General features: G+C 41.9%; 1 protein-coding gene across 1 annotated transcript; it reads left to right on the forward strand.

Moving 5' to 3' along the window:
- The first annotated feature begins 14,748 nt into the window (after positions 1-14,748).
- Positions 14,749-20,990, forward strand: LOC113039795 (uncharacterized). Its single transcript, XM_026197893.1, has 9 exons — positions 14,749-14,857; positions 17,499-17,561; positions 18,141-18,195; positions 18,372-18,463; positions 18,660-18,777; positions 18,903-19,010; positions 19,097-19,264; positions 19,417-19,581; positions 20,511-20,990. The coding sequence occupies exons 1-9, from the start codon at positions 14,786-14,788 to the stop codon at positions 20,708-20,710; spliced, it is 1,041 nt and encodes a 346-aa protein (XP_026053678.1). The 5' UTR covers positions 14,749-14,785; the 3' UTR covers positions 20,711-20,990.
- Positions 20,991-25,414: the final 4,424 nt, after the last annotated feature.

Below are 25,414 nucleotides of genomic sequence, written 5' to 3' on the forward strand. Positions count from 1 at the left end.
TATTCATTATTGACTTTTTTACTAATCATCTCTTTCCCTTTTTTTTTTTTTACCTAGCGGGAAAACCTGGCCTCCAACATGGGAGACTGCTTGACACACACACACGCACACACAATCACTCACTCACTCACTCACTCACTCACTCATTCTCTCTATTTCTCTCTAATAAAATAAAATCAACAAATGTTATGCTGAGTATTGTTCTTTTGTAATCTTAATTTTAAGTTCACATCACCTGCAAAACTCATTCCAAGCAACACAACTCTTAACACATGGCTCAAAACAGACTCAGTGCAGCCAAACACTACACACAACCCTTACTGAGATAACACACACTGTCACTCAGAACACACTGAGAGGAAAAACACTTGCATCAAACACCAAAACAGAAAATACAAACTTTTCATCTTTACTGTTTGAACAATTTCAGTGAGTTCATACAAAGTAATATTTTCTTCAAAGAAAAGAGTGACATTCTTTCACATGATTTATTTAAATTTTCAGAACATAACAAAGGTAAATGAAAATTTGCAGTTTGCTTCAATAGTCTGTAGTAATTTACAGAATTACAGTAAAGAGGAAAAAAGGTAGAAACTAAAAGTACATACTGTAATTCGAACAAATAATTTTCAGGGCTAATCCTGAAATTGCAATCGGCAGTGTTTGAAATCTCTTCTGTTTTGTGTGCTTCACAGTTTTGACAGCAGTGTGTTAGCATTTGAACAAAGTGCTGTAAATCCACAGGTTTGTGCAGATTGTGGTTAAAGTCATGGGATAAGTGTGTAAAGTTTTGAAAACTGTGTTCAAGCAATGAAAAACGAACTAGAGTTTGGTCCACATGAACTTCTGCTGAGCAGACTGTATTTAGAGTTTTGCACATGTGACTTCAGTTGTGCTTACTGTCATTTAGCAATCGAAAAAAACTGCAAGGTGATTCGTGTGCAGGGGAGAGGTGGTGGTCACACATCAGATGGCTGACAAAAGAGTTCATGTCTGACCCCCTTTTATGACACTATTGCATCACAAATTAGGCTGCCTCAGCCATTGTGTAAAGGTGATATGATCTAGACACATAACATGAGTTATACTCCCTGTTGTGAAGCTCGAAGCTCATCCATGTTATTATCCTCCAAGCTTGACTAGGCCTAGGCTACTGTGCTCACTGGCCTCCCAAAGAAGTCCATCAGACAACTGCAATGAATTCAAAAAGATGCAAGAATTTTAACCTAATCCAATAGAAGAGTAGGCTGGGAGCAAGCCAAACTTAGCCCCACACACAACATTTGAAATCGGGAAGTTTGGTCTGGCATTGCTTAGTTGTGGAGCAACTATGCGTGAACCAGAGCAGTTCAGAACACAAAAACTACTGAACGGTTTTGTGCAGAGCTAAAAATGTAACTGTGTTTAACAAAGAACAGATGTTTCTAGTGACAAAATATTAACTTTCAGTATGGTACGATGTCTGTGTAAATGAAGTTAATTACAAAGTATTTCATTCATCACAGAACTCCCTAACAGAAATGCTATAATCTAGACATTAGACTTCGGCCTTGCGTCTGTTGTAGAAGATATTGAGAGTGCCATAGCTTTAACACTAGAAAAGAATGTTGAGACAATTGGGGACAAGAAGGATGGTTTGGGTGTGAATTCCTACAGGATTCACCCCCTGTATTGGTTAAAACAAACCCCATATTCACATCCCAATGGAGCAGGATCAGACTCATAATATGAGTAGAATTTTGAGCATGACAACGTCAGGCTAATAAAAGAGAGCACATCACTCCAATCCTCACAAGGTTAGTCAATAACAATAGAAACAAGCTCATAAAAAAATAAATGCGCTCAAAAAATAATTGCCCTCCCCACTCCCAATTTACCATCCCTTGTTGACACTGCCATTACCGCAAAGACCATAGCACATGACCCCATCCAGTCCCTGCTTTGTACTCCTCCTGAGGTAATGCAAAAAACACAAGTCTAGACTGAGTCCTGGAGTTGATAATTAAAAGTGTGTGTGTGTGTGTGTGTGTGTCAAGTAGCCTCCCAGGTTGGTTTTCATGGAGTTATAGTAATATAATGCAAAGATGTGTTATGGCACCTACGGCCATTTTGATCTGGCCATTTGTTAAGCACTCCTTGAAGCTCAACATTACAAAAGTAAGGTAAGGTAATGTATTTATAAAGCACAATTAAAAACAACAGGTAGTTGACCAATGTGCTGTACAATTTGGAAATATACAAACATACAATACTATACAGATATCTAGCTACTGTCATAAAACAAACAATAAACTTACTCAGCTATATGATTTAGACAGGAAAGCCAGATAAAAAAAGATGAGTTTTTAAGGATGACTAGGAGCTATGCTGTGGATGCAGAGACAAGACATCATCCCCTTTCCAGCCACTCAGTATCAAAGGTCAGCCAGTGGAACAGGTGCAGGTCCCTGTCGCAATGACTTCACCTGCTCAGGAATCTCAGAAGTTTTCAGTTCAGGAAGGACGAGCTTTGGTTTACAACTCCCTCATCAGTTATCACCTTCAATATTACCCCCTTACACAACCAACTCATCATCAAACACAAAACAAGACTCTCCTGCATAGTAAATCAGATTGCTATACTATCTGACTCCTCCAAACTCCCTCTATCAGAACTGTATAGTGATCAGGAAAGCCAACCTAATCACAGAGGACCCCTCTCACCCCCTCCAACACTCCTTCTAGCTACTACCGTCAGGTTGACGATAGAATATATGTATACGAATTCATCCCCTCTGCAAAAGGGATCCTGGACACTGCTCAGTCAGCTGCTACCTCAATACCCCCATGTATTGAATTATGTCACATGTTTTCTAAATGTGAGTGGATCCCTGTCAAAGAGAGATTTATGTAACCTTTGTTGAAGTAGAGAATAAAGTATATCTTTTTTTCCACAGAGGGTGTGTTTCATGACTTGTTGGACTTACCATGTAAAGAAAATTTGAATTGGTAAAGCAAATCTCACACATATCATCATAAAGTAAAACAAACATGATTGGATGCTCATTTTTCACTTTAAGACCCTTCACAACTAACCAAACATGTATTCATGTTGTATGAATGAAACATGTTCAGAAACTGTGTGGGCAGTTCAAAAGCAAACCGTGGTCAAGATGATGTGACAAAGTTTTAATAGACAATAGTGGACTTTTTACCATGAGGTAACGGAATGGGCCAGGGACACGCTGTTAATAGCTGTGGAATGATTTGAGGACTTATGTATCAGAAAACCCAGCAAGAATGGTGGCTGAATCCAAGTGTCCAATGAAAATTTATTTAAGTATTTTTGTTTAATAGGCCTAACTGTGCACATTATCTACCTCGTCACAGAATGAATACAACAAGTAGGCCTAGTTTACAGCACTTGGGTTACAATATTAAATGTTATTTATAGACATAAAACTGATATTATGTCTCCCTTTGTCAAAATGAATTTCTTCCCCTGAATAGGCGTACCAAAGCTCAAAATAATTTTGCCATCTTGAAACTGGTCAGATATGCCTCCCCAAACAACACATAGCCAACAAATGCAGAGATTAAAAAAAAAAAAAATACACTAATATTAGGAAGATAATGTTGCCATTGCGGCGACACGTCATATCCTCTGCAGGTTACACCTCAGAATTGCGCCTTTTTGTAATCATTGCGAGTATCACATTCTACAGGTCGGTATGTATCTCTGGCTGTGTAATTTGCATTATTCATTTATTCGAAGCACCAATTGCTCATTACCTAACTATTTCTTTACATTAGTGCAGGTTGCATCATGAAAATTAGTTTGAGTCTGTTATGCTCTTGCAATTATGTAACGTTGTATCAGAGTTGTCTAATGTTATCTCTGGATTGCGCGCGTCTTTAAGAAACTTTAAGTCGGAGGTTCTGAAAGGGTGTCAAGCTACGTTTCAAATTTTTTTTTTTTTTATATAATATTCGTCTCATTCGCAAACTCGAAAAGGTTTAGCGTGTCATTTGTACCATCTGCTATTAGACTTTGTTGCAGATTACCACCTCTGTCAACCTTGTTAAATTCTCAGTTCTACTGGCGGACAAATATGTACATTGATTCCGGTTAGAGAATCAGGCATGGTCGATGTGAATCCTTTCAAGCTTTTCTTTAATAGTACTTTCAGGTAAGCAGTGATATCCCTTACAACATCATCTGAAGATGTGATGGATCAAATGGCAGTATTTGACATAGGTTATTGCGTTGTGTGTGGTATTTGTTTGCATGAACGCACAACATTGAACAATAATGGAGATCGCACGTCTGGAGCTGGCTATTGCATCAGTCTACTGGAAGTAGCAACTACAATTTCAGTCCGTCAGAAACGGTTTCTTAATTTCCGTTCCTATGGTCTTTCTGACATTGCCGCCCCCAATTACCCGCAGGCTAATTGTAGCCCTTAAGAAAGGCCATCCAAAGTGTCTTTATCCCCATCCCTCTTTGGAGGAAGTGGAATCAGTTTCACAACAGGACGCAGATATGTTTTGTCCTTGACTTTGACTTTAGCTGTCCGAATCCTCTTGTCTGCTCCTGCATAGGTCTCTGTCACGGTACCCACAGGCCATAGTGCTCGTGGGAGTTGATGGTCAATTAGGAGCACCACTTGTCCTACTGCCAACCCTTTGCCATCCGATGTCCATTTCTGTCTGCCCTGTAGTTCTGGTAGATAGCTGCGTATGAAAGCAGTCCAGAACTGATCAGCCAATACCTGGCTATGTCGCCACCTGCGTTTGCCCAAGAGCTCGTTGGAGTCATAAAGGACTTGTGGTAAGGAGGCATCACGGCGTCCCATGAGTAACATGTTCGGGGTCACAGGGTCCGGGTCTGCAATGTCCGATGAAACATAGCCAAGTGGCTTTGAATTAAGTATGCCCTCTACTTCCACTAATAATGTTTGCAGCACAGATTCAGGCACGGATTGTTCCCGTAAAATGACTCGTAAAGCAGTCTTAACTGACTTCACCTCTCGCTCCCATGTACCGCCAAAGTGAGGGGCGCTCGGTGGGATATGGCGAAACTGGATCTGCTGTTTAGCCAGTTGTGTCTGAAGTTCAGGTGTCATTTGACTAAAGGATTCTCTTAACTCATGATCACCTCCAGTGAAGTTGGTGCCGTTGTCACATAATATCTCAAAGGGCTTCCCTCTGCGGGCTATAAAGCGTCGTAATGACAGGAGAAAAGCGTCTGTGTCTAGGTGTTCAAGGAGATCAAGATGTAAACATCTGGTTGTCAAGCACTTATATAAGATCCCCCATCTCTTTTCTTGACGTCGACCTATCTTCACCTGAAAGGGCCCGAAGCAGTCTACGCCAGTGGAGAAGAATGGTGGCTTGAACAGACGTAGCCTGCATGGTGGAAGATCAGCCATCTTTGGGTTCTGTGGCTTGGAGCGCCAAAATTGGCAATCCTGACAGAAGTGTTGGTGTCTGCGCACAGCTTCACGGCCTCTAAGCACCCAATATCGACGGCGTAGCTCCGCTAGTACTCGTTCTGCACCAGGATGATTGAGCTGTTGATCTATGTCTTGGATGAGCAACTTTGTGACCTGATGTTGAGGGTCTAGAACAATAGGGTGAATGACATCAGGAGGCAGGGTTTCAATACGACGAAGTCGTCCTCCCACTCTGATAAGACCAGTATCTTTGTCATATTCTGGAGCGAGAGACCTCAATCGGCTGTCTGTCGAGATGAATTGTCCAGCTTTCAAAGCCCGCAATTCTTCTGGAAATGAATCAAGCTGTGCCTGTGCTAAGAGGTGCTTCTCTGCCTGTATATACCTTGAGGCTTCAGAAGAGTTGTCAGAGTTGGCCGCCCCATCACAGGACTCCACAGTTGCTTGAAGTAGCTCCTTCCAGGTTCTGAATTGACTGATATCTAAAGGCACTGGACTGGGAACAACTGTGATTGCTCCAACAAAGGATGATCTTTTCATCTCACTCAGGTCTGGTTCAGATCCTGTACTGGGTAATGCTGGCCACTTATTCTGTGGTTGAGTCAGGAAGGAAGGACCGGATCTCCATTGGTGGGGGCAAGCTAGTTCCGCTAAAGTAAGACCCCTGGTGATGTGGTCAGCGGGATTTCTAGCAGAGTCAACATACCGCCATCTGGAAACATCTGTCAGTGTCTGGATCTCGGCTACTCTGGACCCCACAAAGACTTTGTATCGGCAAGATTCTGATTTTAACCAATGCAGCACCGTGGTTGAATCGGTCCAGTATGTGACTTGGTGTATGGGAATGGTAAGTTCAGTCTGTATGACTTTGGCCATCTGAGCTCCAGAGAGCGCCGCGCACAACTCCAGGCGGGGCATAGATAGACATTTCCTAGGGGCCACTCTCGATCGAGCAAGGACAAAGGTGACATGGACTTCATCACTCTCGTCGGTGACCTGAAGGTAGGCGACAGATCCATATACCCTCTCCGAGGCATCGCAAAAGACATGTAACTCTCTGACGGTGGACGGAGTGTCGGACTTGCCAGGAGCATAAGGTTGAGGGAATTGTAGTTTGGTGATACTGGAAAGCTCTGCAATCCATGTGGACCATTTCTCACGCAGATGTAAGGGTTCAATAGGGTCATCCCAGCTTAGGTTGTGTCTCCAGAGATCCTGGATCAGAGTCTTTGCCCTCGTGGTGAAGGGAAGGATGAACCCCAAGGGGTCATATTGGCTTGCCAAAGTCTTATACAGGTTCCTCATAGTGGGCTGAGTAGGTTCTGCTACACGGTTTCTATACCCAAGGGTGTCGTCGAGGCAATTCCATTGTAAGCCGAGTGTAAGTTCTTGCAGGTCAGTGCTACTCTGAGACAACCAGCACTCACTACTAGCTGATCTGGCTTCCGATGGGAGGTGCCGGAGAATGGATGGCACATTGGATGCCCATTGTCGGATTTCAAAGCCTCCCTGTAGCATGGACTGACGCAATCCATCTATTATGGCCTTGGCCTCACCTTGATCGGGGGTACTGTGAAGGCAGTTATCCACATAGAATGAGGTCTCCACAATGTCAACTAATCCAGCCATGGTATGTCGGTATTCTTGGGCATGATACTGAAGAGCATAAGTGGCGCAGCATGGGCTGCAGGTCGTACCGAAGGGAAGTACTTGCCACTCGTAAATGTCTGGGTGAGCTTCCTGGTTCATGTTCCTCCAGATGAATCGCAGTACCGATTTGTCACCAGGTAATAAACGTACTTGGTGGAACATGCCTTTTATGTCCCCGCTCACTGCAACTGCATGTTGCCGGAACCTCAAGATCACGCCCAACAGAGATGGCCCAAGTGTTGGCCCTGGAAGGAGTTGTTCATTCAAGCTCTGACCATGGTACTGGAAGGAACAGTTGTAGACTATTCGATCCTTTCCATTGTGGTGCACTATGTGGTGGGGAATGAACCACGACTCTGTGGACTTGTCTACCTCATCTGGTGCTATCTTAGCAATGTAACCTGCTGATTCAAGCTTTTGAATCTCAGAACAGTAAACTTGTGCTTGCTCAGGATTCTTGGCCAGTTTTCTCTCAATGTTTCTTAAGCTGGGGAGCACAGACTCCATCCCTGCGTTAAGCAAAGTGATAGGAGTGCGCCTCAGCAGTGGAGTAGCATACCGCAGGACACCATCCACGTTCACTCTGACAGTGGCAGTCTGCAAAAGGTTATAGCACTGTTGGTCTTGTTTCGATCTTGTTATGACCTTTTCATTGTATGGAACAGTGTCAACTTGCCACAAGCGCTCAACATGCTGATACAGCTCGTCACGTGTTGGGGCTGTCATAATATGCAAACATTGTTGCAGACCTTTAGGGGGCTGAATTGGACACATTGGGCCTTGCAGTACCCAACCAAGCTTGGTACATATGGCAATGGGGCTGCTCTCTGCTCCTCTTCGCACTGGCTGAACTGGCATCAGGAGGTGTGGCATATCAGACCCTATGAGGAGTAAGGGTTTGACGTTGTCAACTGGCTGTAAGGGTAGACCTCTCAAGTGGCGATATGCTTTCTGGAGTGCTGCCACAGGGTAAGTATGTTCAGCAAGGCTTAAACCAGAGGCAGTAAATGCGTTTCGAATCACATACCTCTCAGTAGGTTTGGTGAGAGAAGACACCTCAAAGGTTACTGTGGACCCATCAAGTTTGGTATGGCTCTGGTGGATTGTCTGCAAGGGAAGAACTTCTGGAGCTCCATTTAGCCTGAGCTGTTGAACCACTTGGGGAAGGACGATAGTTCTTTCAGAGCCGTCATCTAAGACAGCGTAAGCTTCCATTGTTCGGCCACCATTGTGCAAGAGGACTCTGACTACTTTAAGCATGACTTTCTGTGAGCAGTTGGGTCTATCTAGATAGATCTGTGTCGATGGTAGGCTTACCATAAGCACTGCTCTGGAGGTGTCATTAATTGAGTCATGCAGCACGGTAAGGTGAAGCTCTTTGCAGATTTTACACGGTCGCTTGAGGTTACAGGAGTCAGCTGAATGATTCCGACCACACTTCCAACAGCGTTTGCTCTCTGCGATCCAGGTGATGATCTGTGCAGTGGTCAGCCTTTTGAATTTATCACAGGAGTTGAGATAGTGATCTTGGTTGTCGCAATGAGGACAATAGGGCTTTGGCTTGGAAATGACTTTTACCTGTGCCGGTGCAAAAGGCTTGACAAATTTCTCTGATGTCAGAAGTATAGGTGTTGAACGCTCTCGATGATATGGAGTGTATTTACTCTTCCCAGATAACTTTGTAGTGTCGGACTGAAATACAGCGGCTGCTCGGCTTGAGATACGTTTAGCTTGTGACTTCGTTTGTAACCAGGATGCTAAGTCGGGGAGAGTATAGGTTCTGTCTGTACCAGTTTGTAGAATTCCATGACTCAGGCAGTATTCTACGAAGCTGTCTCGGTAAGCTGGTGGCAGTTTACTCAGAAGGCGGTCTACGTGAGAACCACACATGAGCTCATACCCGTTTTGACCTTCCAGTGTTCTCAGCATGCCTACTAGGGACTGGACAGATAAGGCGAATGAGTCAAATGCATTGGAATCACCCATTTTAAGGGGTGGTGTACTCATGATTGCACCTAACTCAGATTGCACAAGCTGCCGGGGCTGGCCATACTTCTCCTGCAAAGCTTGCAAGGCTGTGGTGTATGGCTGTGGGTGGTGCATATATGCTTTAGCCAGTTGTTGGGCACTAGCAAATTTCAGGTGACTCAGCAACACTTGATATTTGTACTGCTCGCTGATGTGAGTATGGTGACTTAAGAGATTATCTAAGGCCAACTTCAACAAGGCAAAGTCACTTTCAGTGCCACTCTCAAACACTGGTAGTGTGGGGCGAGGAATGCCATAGGCTGCTGCCATCAGAAGTTCTGTCCCGGGTTGAGGTATGTAACCAGCTTGAGGAACAGGTAGAGGTGAATATGGTTGAGGGCAGATAGGTGTGTTAGATAAGAGAGGTGATCTATGATGAGTGGTTGGAATAGGCTGATTCTGACTCATAAGAGGGGCTGATTGCCTTTGTAATGGAGTATTCACATGTGAGGTTGATGCAATGGGTGCAACAGGAGGTCTAGTCTGTGATATCAGAACACTACCTGTGTATGGTGTCGCAAGCTGAGTCGCTGCTTGTTGCACAGGATTGAATGGAGGTAGTGGTATTGAGACTGGGCTTGGCTGCTGCAAGACATGTGACATATTCTCCTGTAATGGCATAGTTGCTTGAAATGTCAATGGAGGAGTTTTGAGTGACTGAACTATGCATGGTCCCCTTGATGTGCTCTGTGCCTCTGAGACAGTCTGCTTTGCTTGCATCATGGACAATACAGGGCTGTGAGATTGCGGAGATACATGAGACTGGACTGGGCTGGCATGAAGTGACTGTGGTGGTGGCACAGTTGTGTCTGGGGATCCTTCAGAACCTGCATCATCCACACTCAAGTCTTGGCTGAGCAAAGAATTCACCAGTTTGGCCACTTCTAGGTCAGTCTCTGCCTTTTTTAGCTTACGTTGTCGTTCTAATTGGTTAGTTAGTGCTTCCTTTGCCATGAGAGCCTCTTCCTGAACACGTTGAGCCTCTTTAGCTTGTGTTTGCAGCCTCTGATATTCTATTTCTGCCAACGTGTCCTCCTCTATCTGCTGACGTAGGTTGTCATACTGCCTCTGCTTGATTCTCTCATCCACCATGGCTGCCTGACTGCTTGTGAGTGCAGAAGTAGCTTGCACACCAGAGATAATGGAATGACCACTGGATCTGGAATGAGAGCTGGCTTTACTGTGGGACGTTTTCCTCGATTGGCTCTTATGTTGGCTGTGACAGCGAGAAGAAGAGATTGGAGGAGGGTCCACTGGAGGTATGTAGCCAACCTCATAGTCACTCAGATGTGAAGGTGGTTTACTTTGTCTCTTGGGTCTGACCACAGGCTCCGCCGTATCACTAGCTGCAGTGTCCATATTGTTTGCTGTTGCCAGTATCCGGCTCGAAGGACCAATTTGTTGCAGATTACCACCTCTGTCAACCTTGTTAAATTCTCAGTTCTACTGGCGGACAAATATGTACATTGATTCCGGTTAGAGAATCAGGCATGGTCGATGTGAATCCTTTCAAGCTTTTCTTTAATAGTACTTTCAGGTAAGCAGTGATATCCCTTACAACATCATCTGAAGATGTGATGGATCAAATGGCAGTATTTGACATAGGTTATTGCGTTGTGTGTGGTATTTGTTTGCATGAACGCACAACATTGAACAATAATGGAGATCGCACGTCTGGAGCTGGCTATTGCATCAGTCTACTGGAAGTAGCAACTACAATTTCAGTCCGTCAGAAACGGTTTCTTAATTTCCGTTCCTATGGTCTTTCTGACAGACTTTTTAATGAAACACAAAAGGTAATGAATTGGATTGTCCACTATTGTAACTGTTTTTCTTGTATTGCTTTTTTTTATTATTAACTATTAATTCCTAAATGGTTTTGTGTGTGGGGGGTGGGGTGGGGCTTTATTTGCATATGTGTCTTCAATGTGCTCCACTTTAAAAAAAACGATTGTCCAAATCGGGGATAATAAAGTATACTTTAACTTTAAACAAGAATGCGTATTGAGCGATATGTTGGTTTGGTCGGACGATTACATTCATGGTGTTAAGTGGATATTTATTCCCTGCATTGTTTTGATAATATATAACTAGTAATCACTATTAACATTTTTGTTGATGAATGTATAAATGTTCATTCTAAAAATCATTCTAATGTTTTTTTTTTTTGTCTTTGTTACAGATTATTTCAAAGATAGCTTTCAAAAAAACAAAAACAAAGGCACTTTTAAGAGCCATTCTCTCTCACTCTCTCTTGTCTCGTTCTCTCTCTCTCTCTCTCTAACTGATTCTCTCTCTCTCTCTCTCTCTCTCTCTCTCTATATATATATCTCACACACACACACACACACACACACACACACACTGTATTTTGTGTATCTGTGTTGTGTGTCAATTGTCCAGCCATGTCCAGAAATCCGATGCTTTTTGCGGATCCTGTTGAGGTCAGGGGCCACATAGCTGCAGAAATCAGTCATGCGCTACTCCTTGAGGCCCAGGTGAGACCAATTTTAGTCACAATTGTATGAAATTTGCTATTGCTGTTGTTTGAGTAATCCAATGAAAAGTATAACTTTACAATCTTGATATTGTATCTGAAGATGTTGCTGTTATTGTCATGTAGGCTGCAATGGGAAACCCTTCCGTTCCTCCAAAAAAAAAAAAAAGCAGAAAGAGAGCAGACACAAATCAAGTGGTCACAAGGCGACGTCACAAATGTCAAAAATCACCAACACATGCATCCGGTTTGTTGTGTACTTCACTGTTATCATGGTTAAATAATAATGATTATTAACAAAATGTCAGTGGGCGGAAATATGGTGTTATGTTAACCCTATTTGACAGACGTATGGTGGATTTTTTGAGGCACTATTACAAACTAAAATGTATGATACTTCAAGAGGATGATAGAATAGATAACCCAAAATATTTGCCTCTGCAGCTTCCGTGAACCCAGCGAGTGAGGAAGTCCAGGTAGAAGGACTAGAATTGACTGCAAGTCTTGGTGAGTATGTCTCCTTATACGCAACTGTGTGTGTGTGTTGGGGGGGGGGGGGCTATAACTTTATAATCTTTTTACTGTAATACCATTAAGGTTTTACCATGGACAAGTCAAAAAGCATTCAACCAACTGAATGGACACTGTGTTCCTTGGTCAAACTGAATTTGTATAATGCGTTCCCATAACATAAAGATGGTTAAATAGTTGTTTTATTTTTCAGAAAATCGTCTTCAAGAGTTAAGGGGTACTCTTGCCTCTCTTGAAGTTCCAGTGGCAACAGCAGATACAACGTGGACACAACGTCAGTTACTCGCTGGAGTAAGAGCAAAGGAAGCAAGGCCAGTACTCCTTGATGCCAAACTCTCGGCACAGAGAGTATTAAGGCAAATATGCCAGAAATGCCATGAGGTGCAGGCCGTGATTCGATGTTTGGAGTGTGTCCCACTGGACTTCGAATACCTCTGTGGCAAGTGTGACAAAGAGGTCCACAGGAGGCAAATCTTCCATGGCAGGATGGCAATATTTCATGGCTACCTAGAGCCTATTCCACCAACAAAAGCAGTGGTGGTGGATGGGAATGGCCTGCCTCACTTTTGTGAGCAGGGTATGTTCATCCAACATTTTCCGTAAACTAGTTAAGAGTAATTCCAAAAATATTGTCTGATGATGTAAAAGGATAAGCTTTAAACTATTCATTTATATCACTTGTTGACTGAGTAATCAATTCTGTTGGTTTATGACAGGGTTTGAAATGTGCCAAAACATTTCCTTTTTGTCATCAAGCAGTGATAGTGACATCTGGTATAGTGGATGTTGGACTGGGGTTTCGAATCACTAGTGTAACATGGGTGTATATAGATTGTTTGAGGGACCAAAATAAACAACAATTTTCTGTGTTGCAGTATGTCAGTTGCCTTTGCCCTCCCAAAAGGTACTATGTGGGTGCACAGAAGAGACTGTGGTCACCACTGGGAGGCAAATCTCATTGGTCACCATGAATGGTATGTTCTTGAAGTCACACTTTTTGTTTCAGTACCGCAGAACTTGTGCCCCAAGTTAACATCTGGAAGCATAGCAAAGCTGTTTCACTTCATCAATATACCAGAAATTTTAATGTCAAATGCCATGTCAAATATTGACTATTATCAATCACCTTTACCACAATTGTGTCTGTGAAACATCCTTAGTCTAATGTTTTTTTTCTTTTTTGACAGGACGATATGAGGTGTCTTTACCTCGAAAGGTCTGTCCAAAGTGCAAGACTGAATGGACTCCAGGGGTTAAAGACCTTATGCAATACAATTATTGGCCAAGCACCACAAACTGCCAAACATTGTATGCATTTGAAGTGTTTGAGGCTTTCTCTAACATGAAGCTGTCAGCTCCCTCACTTTCAAGACTTGCTTTTTTAAAGCTGTTGGAGCACCAGTCTGTTCAAGGAGGAAGGGTTAGTCTGCCTGAATCACATTGTAACACACAATTATAACTCTATTCGTACTTTTGTGGGTATGTTTTTTTCTATATCCATTGTTTTTTTCATTTCATAGATAGGGAAAATCTGTGCGGATACGTTTCAAAAGAGCTATTTTGAATATTGCCTATGCAAACATTCAGAGGACATGATGTCAGAAGTTGACTCTTTTTGCTGTCCAGCCTGTCAACCTGACATGTTGGCAGTGTGTTGCGATGGCAACCGAAAACATTACCGCTTCAGAAAATCAAGAGGGTATGTAAAGACTACACAGTCTTTTTTATAAATATATTTAACAAGAACATTGCCATTGAAATAGTTGCATGTAGAGTAAATGTGCGTTAGTTAAATTAGGTATTTTGTGATCATTTGTACAGAACTGAGGAACCGTCTTTATATGAGGGCTTGTTTATAGCCAAGACGAAGTTCTGAGCTTTCTGGAGAAAATCAGAGGAAGCAGCGGGGCAAGAGTAAGTTTTATTCTGCATACCATAATCTGTTTATGTATGGGTGTATATTTGTTGAAATGAGTAACAGCTGACTTCACAGGCAAATGACAGTGGGACGTGTGGGGTGTCGAGGTTCAGGGCGAGTAAGGAGACATCCAACAAATCCTCCTCAAAAATTGATGAAGAGGGTATTCAGGTGGCAGTTTGCAGGTGTGTTGGTATTTCAGGAGTGTGCTATTGTACGGTGTCATTTGTCATTCATGTTGTGGACACTTCAATCTATATTTATCAATGTCATTTTTTTAATTAAAGTACAAATAGAGATGTGACTGTGTGTGTATGAAAGAGAGGAAGAAAGTGTGTGTTGGTATGTGAGCAAGGATTTTGAGCAACTCTTTGTGTAAACTGATCATTAACCATATTGTCTCTTATCAATCAGACACGGGGTATTATTGCGTGCCCTGAATCACTACCGTGGAGAAATCTTTGCATATCCAATGTTTATTCAAAAGGACATGGCAGAGAGAGCAAATGTTACCTTCTTCGCAATGGATGTTATCTGCAAGTAATTTCTCTAGGTCACATTTGGTCAACCTACTGTATATTAAATGATAAATACCTGAGTGTTTTAATCTGAGTCGTAGTTTTAGATTGATTTACAAGCAAATTGTGTTGGTAATACCAACTAATGATGCTCTTGTTTTCTAGGTACTGGCCCTACCTAAGCAAGGTGGCTGATAATTTCACCGATATGCAGCCGTTGATGGAAATGAGACCATTTCTGAGTGTCATGCACGCCAAAGCACACACAGCAAAATGCGAGGTACCTGAAATGACTGTAAATGGAGTAAGTTTACAGTTTTTTTCAATCGCTAACAAGCGCTTAACCATACTTCAGATACTTTTTCTAAACTCTTAACACAGACTCACACCTACAAAACACAATTGGCCAAATGGATAATTTTCTTCTCAAAAACACATTTTGTTAAATATATACTAAGTCTTCATTTCAAAATAGAACACATCTTTCTCTGCACACACCAACTTTACCAAAACACTGGAAATCTGACTCAAAATTAAATTATTCTGTCAAAGAATAACACTTGTTTTCACTTCAAAAGGTACATGCAGTCAATCAAAGTACACCAGGTTTCAGAATACTGGCTATTGTTGACATTACAAAAACTGCATAGACTTTTCAGTCTCAGTTTTACAGGTATTTGCATGCAAAACATGCAAATTCATTGTTTTACACTAAATTTCTTGGTTAGGAACTGTATGTCCAAATATACAGTAATGTTCACATTCAAAAGCATTCCAGTAAAAAGCTATTTTTACTTTACTGTTTACTGCAGGAGGTACAGTAGAAACACGGAATGATAGAACAGAAAAGGTTTGACAGTATTGCTTACAGTGAACAAAATATCCATGAAACACATACGAGCATTCTGAACAAAAAAACAACAACAACAAAAAAGCCCAGATAAAAAAGGGGGGTAAAATAAAAACAATCTCTCACTGCTCCTCTCACTGCATCTCTCACTGCTCCTGCTCCTCTCACTGCTCCTGTACCTCTCACTGCTCCTGCTCATCTCACTGCTTCTGCTGCTCTCACTGCTCCTCTCACTGCATCTCTCACTGCTCCTGCTCCTCTCACTGCTCCTGTACCTCTCACTGCTCCTGCTCATCTCACTGCTTCTGCTGCTCTCACTGCTCCTCTCACTGCTCCTTCTCCTCTCACTGCATCTCTCACTGCTCCTGCTCCTCTCACTGCTCCTGTACCTCTCACTGCTCCTGCTCATCTCACTGCTTCTGCTGCTCTCACTGCTCCTCTCACTGCTCCTTCTCCTCTCACTGCATCTCTCACTGCTCCTGCTCCTCTCACTGCTCCTCTCACTGCATCTCTCACTGCTCCTGCTCCTCTCACTGCTCCTCTCACTGCATCTCTCACTGCTCCTGCTCCTCTCACTGCTCCTCTCACTGCATCTCTCACTGCTCCTGCTCCTCTCACTGCTCCTGCTCCTCTCACTGCTCCTCTCACTGCATCTCTCACTGCTCCTGCTCCTCTCACTGCATCTCTCACTGCTCCTGCTCCTCTCACTGCATCTCTCACTGCTCCTGCTCCTCTCACTGCATCTCTCACTGCTCCTGCTCCTCTCACTGCATCTCTCACTGCATCTCTCACTGCTCCTGCTCCTCTCACTGCTCCTCTCACTGCTCCTGCTCCTCTCACTGCATCTCTCACTGCTCCTCTCACTGCTCCTGCTCCTCTCACTGCTCCTGCTCCTCTCACTGCATCTCTCACTGCTCCTGCACCTCTCACTGCTCCTGCTCCTCTCACTGCTCCTGCTCCTGCTCCTCTCACTGCTCCTCTCACTGCTCCTGCTCCTCTCACTGCTCCTGCTCCTCTCACTGCTCCTGCTCCTCTCACTGCTCCTGCTCCTCTCACTGCATCTCTCACTGCTCCTGCACCTCTCACTGCTCCTGCTCCTCTCACTGCTCCTGCTCCTCTCACTGCATCTCTCACTGCTCCTCTCACTGCTCCTGCTCCTCTCACTGCTCCTGCTCCTCTCACTGCTCCTGCTCCTCTCACTGCATCTCTCACTGCTCCTGCACCTCTCACTGCTCCTGCTCCTCTCACTGCTCCTGCTCCTCTCACTGCATCTCTCACTGCTCCTCTCACTGCTCCTGCTCCTCTCACTGCTCCTGCTCCTCTCACTGCATCTCTCACTGCTCCTGCACCTCTCACTGCTCCTGCTCCTCTCACTGCTCCTGCTCCTCTCACTGCATCTCTCACTGCTCCTGCTCCTCTTACTGCTTCCTGCTCCTCTCACTGCTCCTCTCACTGCTCCTGCTCCTCTCACTGGGCCCCTTGCTCTTACTTTTCCTCGTCCATACATTACAGTGTTTGTCTTTTTCTGTTTCTGTTTCCAAAAATATCACTCAAAGTCCTCCTTTTATTGTATAAGTGTCAATGTAATAGAAAAAAATAACCCCTGCCATTGAGTCTAAGCCGGATTGGAATCACTTGTGGTTTGCCCAATTTACACAACATAAATCAGCTAAGATAATTTGTTTTTGAACTGATATCATCGCAGAAGCAGAGGTTTTTATACTGTATCTAAGATTTGGAACATTGTTTTTGCTATTGTGGGATGTTGTGTGTTAACATTTGTAAATACTACAAAAACGATCCATAATTTTGTTGGGAGGTATAGCTTGTCTGTTCAGAAAATGTAAGCATTGTGGAAATGTGTTCAATGACTCCATACTGTGTGAAAACGACATGAAATGTGTGAATGGTATGGCCACAATAGACAGATGCTGTGCTAATTGTGTTTAGAGTTTTGAAAATGTGACAACTGCTTGGACAAATGCTTGTTAGCGACTGAAAAAAACTGTAATATAATACATTACATTACACTTTTACCATTATAAGGAAATGATAAATCACTATGTTACAGGTGAGATGGGGTGGCAGGAATCAGGATGGAGCAGGGAACACTGTCGGAGAGGAAGTTGAGCAAGTATGTTATTACTGACTTTGTAACTATGCGGACATAGGAGACTTCACTGATACATGTGAGAGATAAGCGGAGTGTGGAGGATAAAGTACATCAGGATATCAAACAAAGATCTATCTTGCTAGAATGACCATCAGAGCACATTCTGAACTGTAGTTTCAACACCCATTATGTCTGAGTAAAAAGTGAAGCTATGTTCCCTCTGAGCTGCACTATTTAAGTATATACACTTTTTTGATCCTGTTCAGGAAATTCAGTCTCTGCATTTAACCCCTCCGTGAATTAGTGGCACATACACAGCACACATGAGGTGACACACACTAACTCAAAGCAGTGGGCAGTCATCTGTTAAGGTGTCAGAGGAGCAGTAAAGGTTTTGGTGCCTTGCTCAAGAGCACCTTAACCGTGGATGTGGACAGGACACCACAGAAAGGGTGTGTTTGTTTTAGTTTCCATGGAATTATAAGGTGGAGAGCTAATTGATGATCATATATTATATAATAAAATAAATATGGCTACATGTTTTGTGAATTTGTTTTGCTTTTTTGGTGTAAAGTAACTAGAAATTGTTTTTACACCTAGGTAAACAGCTTCCTCTCCAGGGCAGCTCTTGTAACTAAATACATGACAAAGGCAGGTTGGTATGACACATTACAAACCATACACCGTGATCAGGCATTTCTGACCTCTAAAATGTCATTTTCCTGTTCTCCTCTTACTAAAGTAATTGTTGTATTAAGTCATGTCTAACTGCAATGGTATTTCACATTTAAATTGATCCAATCACTCATGCAGATTTATTTTTTCAATCAGGGAGAGAAAATATGTTGACTCAACAGGCCATGGAGTGGAACAAAAAAAAGACAGCGAACCTTCACAAAGTCTTGGCCAACAGATACATCAAAGTAAGGACATTTTGCAATGTTCCTCTTGCCTGACACAATATAAATTTTTACAACAAACAGCATATCTGGAGTTTGGCCATCTGTAATAAGCTCATTGATACATTGATTTATAAACTGTAGATGAAGGAATTTCTTGATTCCGGTATTGGCTGAAAGCTTGCATTATTTTTTTTATTTTTTTGTGTGTGATTTAAAGATCTCAGAGAGGGCAAAGCTGGAAGATGCCAGCTTCAGTGAGTTCCGCAAGAAGAATGGCATCACTGAACAAACAGCACAGCAGTGGGTGTGTGATGTTCAGCAGTGGGCAGTCACAGGTAAATCATGCACAGTTTTCTGACTTTTCAGATATACAACTGTTAATTACTTTGTTCAAATATGAATTACATGAGGTGATCAGAAATGTTTAAATGAAACTTTCGCTTGACTGTTACCTATTCAGAGCCAGGGAGCACAACACAACAGGGAGCAACCGAGGATCTCAGGGCTGAGATAGAAAGTATCATAGTGGCCCTGCTACGCAAGAAGCAGGACCTCTATCGTCAGCATGGTTGGTTGACAGATATTCAAATGGCTCATTGCAAATGCAAACAAACTCTGTTTTCCTTGTTTTCACTTTCTTGTTTCACTTTGCAGATAGCAACCAGACCAGACAAAGAAAGAGAAGAAAAATAAGAGAATTAAAAAACAAACTAAGACAAAAGATCCGGCTCTACAATACTATTGCAGAGGATCCCATTGATGAGGGATTGGCATCCAATTTGACAGAGGACTACATCCTGCCTTGGGAGAGAAGTGAGGATGGTATGGTAGCCAATCTTAACATGTTCTCTAAAATGTATTCCTATATGCCTATGGTATAGCAATGAAAAACACCAAACTATGTTTTGGTTTGTAACTTAATCCTGAATACTAAATCACTTTTTCATGTTTCCATCAATTCCATATTACCAAAGGCCACTCCTTCAGATTAAAACGGTCTGTTTTTGACCAAACAATGCTAATAAGACGCCTTGAGGAGGAGCAGAGCATCCTGGTGAAGGAGATGTCTCAACACATCACGTCTCTCCGGAAGGAGATAAAGGCAGTAGATAAGCTTAAAGAGAACATCAGAATGGGCTGTAAGTCAAATTCAGATTTGTTTCCCCTCACTAAAATAGTCCCTTTTCTACTGCTCAACTTGACTACAGTAATTTCCTGTGTATTAGCCTCATTGTGTATAAACCGCAGGACAGTATTTTATGCAAGAAACAAAACCACATTAACTGCCCCTGTGTATTAACCTTATAGCTGAAGAAATTTAGCAAAATCAATGTATAAGCAGCAGCTAATAGTTGGGAAATTACGGGAATCTGTTTAGTTAGACGTTTTGTTTACCACTGCATAAAAGTATAAAATATAACTGGTTGCTATAGCGACACTGAAGTAAACTACCCTAGCATCAACAATGTGGAAAAGATGGTAACAGCAATGACTATAACAGATAAAATCTTAAGCATTCTGTATTCATCACAATACAGACACGTTTTTGGGGAGATGGCAATATTTACTCTTATCAGCCATCCTGTCGTGCTAACACTGACAGATAGCTGCTGAGGGCATGCTCAGAATGTTAACATTATGATGCTAGTGATAACAATGACCAGAGCAATCTCCAATATTTACATATCATCGTTAGAACCTCAACAGAGGTGAAACCAAAAGTGGTAGTCACAGAGTGTTAAAAAGTCGAGTTGAGCTGGTACCAGTCTGGAAAAGAGCAACAAGTTTTGTTTTGTTTTTTTCCCACTGCCATCACACCCATGTTAGTCATACTCCACCCTCACACTTTGTTTGTCCTATCCTCACCTTAACGCAGGCCCCCCCATCACACACAGTCACAGCCCTTGGCCCCAAACTAACTATATAACTATATGACAATTAAAGGTCCTTGTATCCCTTGCTTAAGATTTCATGCAACAAACAACCAAATGTTTCTGTCTATGTGAGTCTACATGCTTTGGAACAATACTAGTAATTCTTTTGTATGTTATGTTTATGTATGTTACAGATTTTGGTGACATGTCAGAGGATGCTGCAGCTGGTTGGAAAAGTGTCCTCATGCGGAGGTCCTCCATACTGGAGAGTTCATCACAAAATGCTGTGAGCATGTATAGTGCTATAGTTGACAACCTCCAGATACAGGACACAGAATGCAGTACGGACACTGATGATGAGTATGACCTTAGTAGTCCAGAGTCAGAAGATTAGGAAAGAGACCACTCTATGTTTTGTTTTGTTTTTAAGATCTGTTTCCTTTTTTGTTTTGTTTTTTGCAGTGGAGGCACTGACCGAACAACCACTGAGCCTCATTGGCCAGTTGAAACCCGTTAACCGATTAGTTCAAAATATGCTACGCTATTTGAAATTACAGCCATTTCGAGCCGCGCCTGCAATTTCGCAACTCTCTCGCATATCTCTGCCACTCTGCCAGTGCCTCCCGCTCACACACACACACACACTGCCCCGGCCCCGCCCTTCCACTCATGTAACTTTTTTTTAATCCCATACAGTGCGAAACATGAGTTCCACAAACGCGGCACTGAGGAGGTTGTATGAGTACAAATGGCTCCTTTTGGGTACAAGGTGATCGCGTGGAAAATAAAGGCATTTATCTAGCATTAGAAGCTCATTTGAAACATTGCCGCGGCTCATTTAAGAAAATGACAGCTCCGAAGAGACGCCGCTTTAGTTTGAGGTAGTGCTAACAATAATAAAGAAAGATGATGGTCATCATCACCTTATGTGTTACCACTGAAATGTAGATGTGAGTGCGCAAACCCCAACGCTGTGACCTCGTGACAAATGTTTTTATCAGTTTATTAAGTACAAACAGGCGAGTTATGAAAAATTTAGTGTGAAGGATTTGTTCACTTCACACAAAAAGATCTTGGAATGAGTTGGCTAACAGTAGTAGCGTTTAGTCCACTGTCTATAATAGCCAGGGCTTAATTTGAGCTGTTTCGTCACCTCCAATGTTGGATCCGGCACCTTCTGTGTCACTATGGAAAATTAATTGCCTAAATGAAAAAAAAAAAAATACTGTTTGTGTTGTGTTCAATGTTATTTGTCTGGTTAGTCTTTATTCCCCATTGAAGTTATACAAAAATCTTGTCTTTGCATTTTCGATGCATTTTGAATAAGCATTAAATAAGCGCATTTAATTTGTTAAAATATTATAATGTTGATGTTTTTTTTCCATTTATGTTGATTTTATGAAAAGTGAACAGCATGAGTAAGATAGGGCACGCAATATGAGACATGGAGTGGGTCAGACATGACTTTGACCACTTCATTAAGTTCTGTTTTGTAGAAACCCTTTCTTTAAAGTGAATTTCGTTTTGAATAAATTGTATCTTAATTTTAATACATTTTTCATCGGCCAATTGCCTGGATGTAATGAATAAGAAGTAAATATAACAGACAATATAATCATGGAGGCGCCCGCGCGGTCACTTGCATTGCATGTTAACTGGAGTGCATCTCATCCTAACGTAACGAAACTCAGTGTATGCCTCACACAGACATGAGAAATAAATCAAATACACAAAGCTTGAAACGTCTTTAAAATAAATGTAATACTAAAAAAGAAAAAGGCTACTCTGATTAAACATGCGTTAAAAATTCTCTTCTTTTTTCTGTTACCTCCAACCTTGTTAGAGTCACCGGATCCACCCCACCTCTGTGCTCTGGGACCTCCCACTTTATAAATTAAGCACTGATAATAGCCTAATTTAGAGATCACTTTTTTTACCGACTACCGACAACTTTAAGCGGTTAACGTTGATACAGTCAACCATCAGTCAAACCGTCATCGGTTAACATCCCTAATTCTTACTATTCATAATGTTTCTGCACTCCAATGGTACGGTTACCGCACTGCACATATCTGTACATATCTGTTTATATGGTTCATACTGTATATCCATATTTATTTATTTTTTACTACACTGCATATACATTATTATTACTACTATTATAATGTTACAGATACTACATTGCACATATCATGTTGTTCATGCATTGTTCATATTACATAGCCATATTTATTCTGCTCTTATATGGTAACTGCTAATTCACTGCACATGTATAATTAATTTATATTACTCTAAACCACCTTCTGTAAACCAACCGTATACTACTGTTTAAACTGCATAATTGTCCTGTCTATTCACCACCTGTCTACTTTGTATATCACAATGCTGGTTTCTCTGTAAGTTCATTCCTTCTTAACTAGTTCACACGATGTTTTGTAGAAATGTTAAAGAGGATAAATTATTGTGGTCTGAAGGAAATAAATAAAAATAAAAAAATCAGCCTTGAATATGATTTCCCTTTGTCTCACAAGAAATTTAAAAGTCTTCCTACTTAACTATGGGAAGAGTGTATTTTTGACAACTCTGTCCATATGAGTACTAAATAAAATAAAAAATAATGAGATGCCCGCACTCTGCTATGCAAAAATGCAGGGTCGAAATGTTGCAGCACAATAAATGTATGGGAAAAATAGCAGAGTACAGGCATCTCATTATTTTAAGTTGTATCTATCCCCCTTTTGCCCTGCACCACACAGGTGGGGATGAGCACACTACCACAACTGCTCTAATAATAATCCCATGTACAAGCATTCCATGCATTAATGTTGCCTACATTAACCAGATCAGGTGATAATGTTATGACTATTGAAATGGATTGTCTGTTTTCTGTAAATGTGGATTGTGCATAGGCCTAGGTCACTCTTCCGCCGAATAAATGTTCATGCATTGGTAATCCATGAGTAGCCCTAACAATAACAATATCCTTCTTTTAGACAATGACTTTATTGTCCTACTTTATTCACTTTGACAAGAATGATTAAAGGGTCCATCACATTAGGTTAATCCAAAAAGTAATGCCATGAAAATTAATTATTTTGAAATGAGAAAACAAAATAACCATTCATAGAGTGAAACCTGAGTTTGTAGTCTGTGTGTCTCCCATGGATGAATCAGTGGTCGTATTGAAGATTCTTTTTTTAATCTAATGAAATAAATGGCTGCAAAACATGATCAAACTGGATTTTATTTAGAGAGGTAAAATGGCAGTTTAATTACTTTTACCATTTACATTGTAAACCCAGTCGACCTGAAGCCTTTAGGTTTCTAACTGAGCAGACAACATTAACCAACATCCAGATCAGACTGTTGAGGAAGGCTGTTGACCATGGAAGGCTAACTTGATCAAACTGAATTAATGGCAGCACAATGCAATAGCGCCATTGTAACACAGTTGACCTGAAGTATTCAAGTTTAATGAGTAAACAACAAAAGCAACACACAGAAAGAGACCAAGTTGGCCATGGGTCCACCACAGATCCATGCCAGATCCGTGGTAATGCCACAAGAGCTACAGAGGCATTTCTCTGCAATGTAAAGATGTAGGCTAAATGGAAAACGTGATAAAATTGGATTTTACAATGACAGAGCAAGTGTAAAGTTTATTAGTCTGCATTGTCATTGTAAAACAGTCGACCTGAAGACTTAATGAGCAATGCAATAGTTACAATAACATTTAGGTTGGTTATTGTATTTGGTGTTGGAAAATAAATACTTCAAATGTTGCGTTCCATCGAGTGAGATCTATACTCCATCACTGCAACGAGCATCCGTGTGTGGACCACGGAAGATGAGTGCCATTGACTTGTGTTAAGAGTTATCCGTGATCTCAGCACAGACTCACTCCGTGCTCGTACCACAGATTTTAGTTAGGCTAACAGAATCAAAGTGAACTTGTATGATGGCAGGACAATGCAATAGTTACAATAACATTCAGGTTGGTCATGGTATTTGGTGTTGGAAAATAAATAGCCTACTTCAAATGTTGCGTTTCCAGATGAAATAGCTCGTCCATTGAGTGAGATCTATACTCCATCACTACAACGAGCATCCGTGTGTGGACCACGGAAGATGAGTGCCATTGACTTGTGTTAAGAGTTATCCGTGATCTCAGCACAGACTCACTCCGTGCTCGTACCACAGATTTTAGTTCTGACTATAGCCAAGCGATCAATATGTGTTTAAAACGCCATCAAACTGGATTCTATGATGACAGGACAAGACAAAATGTCAAATTAATTACATGCCATTGCAACAGAGTCGACATAGAGTTGTAAGTTCCTAAACAAGCCAGCAACATTACAACATCCAGTGAGTGAGGTCAGGTTGTTGAGGTCCGTGGTGCCATCACGGGACTTTGGTTAGGCTAACTGAAACAAACTGAATTTTTATGATGACAGGACAATGCAATAGCTACAATAACAGAGAGGTTAACGTCTTTATGGTATTTGGTGTCGGAAAATAAAATGCTGTGTTTCCAAATGAGAAAGCACGTTCATTGAGTGAGATCTGTTCTCTTTCATTGAAACGAGCATCCGTGTGTGGACCACGGAAGAGGAGTGTCATTGACTTGCGTTGGAGTTATCCGTGATCTCAGCACAGACTCACTCCGTGCTCGTATCACAGATTTTAGTTAGGCTAACAGAATCAAAGTGAACTTGTATGATGGCAGGACAATGCAATAGTTACAATAACATTCAGGTTGGTCATGGTATTTGGTGTTGGAAAATAAATAGCCTACTTCAAATGTTGCGTTTCCAGATGAAATAGCTCGTCCATTGAGTGAGATCTATACTCCATCACTACAACGAGCATCCGTGTGTGGACCACGGAAGATGAGTGCCATTGACTTGTGTTAAGAGTTATCCGTGATCTCAGCACAGACTCACTCCGTGCTCGTACCACAGATTTTAGTTCTGACCAGAGCCATATAGAGTGAGAGTTGCGACAACTCCATTGACTCCAATGGAACGCTTTTTTTACAGCAATGGCGGCTCGTGGAGCCTCTAAATAGTTCCCGGAAGTAGCAGCAAACCGATGG

The sequence above is a fragment of the Carassius auratus genome, chromosome 22 (assembly GCF_003368295.1).
Source record: "Carassius auratus strain Wakin chromosome 22, ASM336829v1, whole genome shotgun sequence".
Taxonomy (NCBI): Eukaryota; Metazoa; Chordata; class Actinopteri; order Cypriniformes; family Cyprinidae; genus Carassius; species Carassius auratus.

What these genes read in the sequence shown, in the direction of transcription:
- LOC113039795 (XM_026197893.1), top strand. Translation starts at nt 14,786, where the DNA reads ATGCAGCCGTTGATGGAAATGAGACCATTTCTGAGTGTCATGCACGCC. An exon ending in CACACACAGCAAAATGCGAG is followed by an intron (nt 14,858 to 17,498) that starts GTACCTGAAATG and finishes ACTATGTTACAG; the next exon opens with GTGAGATGGGGTGGCAGGAA. An exon ending in TCGGAGAGGAAGTTGAGCAA is followed by an intron (nt 17,562 to 18,140) that starts GTATGTTATTAC and finishes TTTTACACCTAG; the next exon opens with GTAAACAGCTTCCTCTCCAG.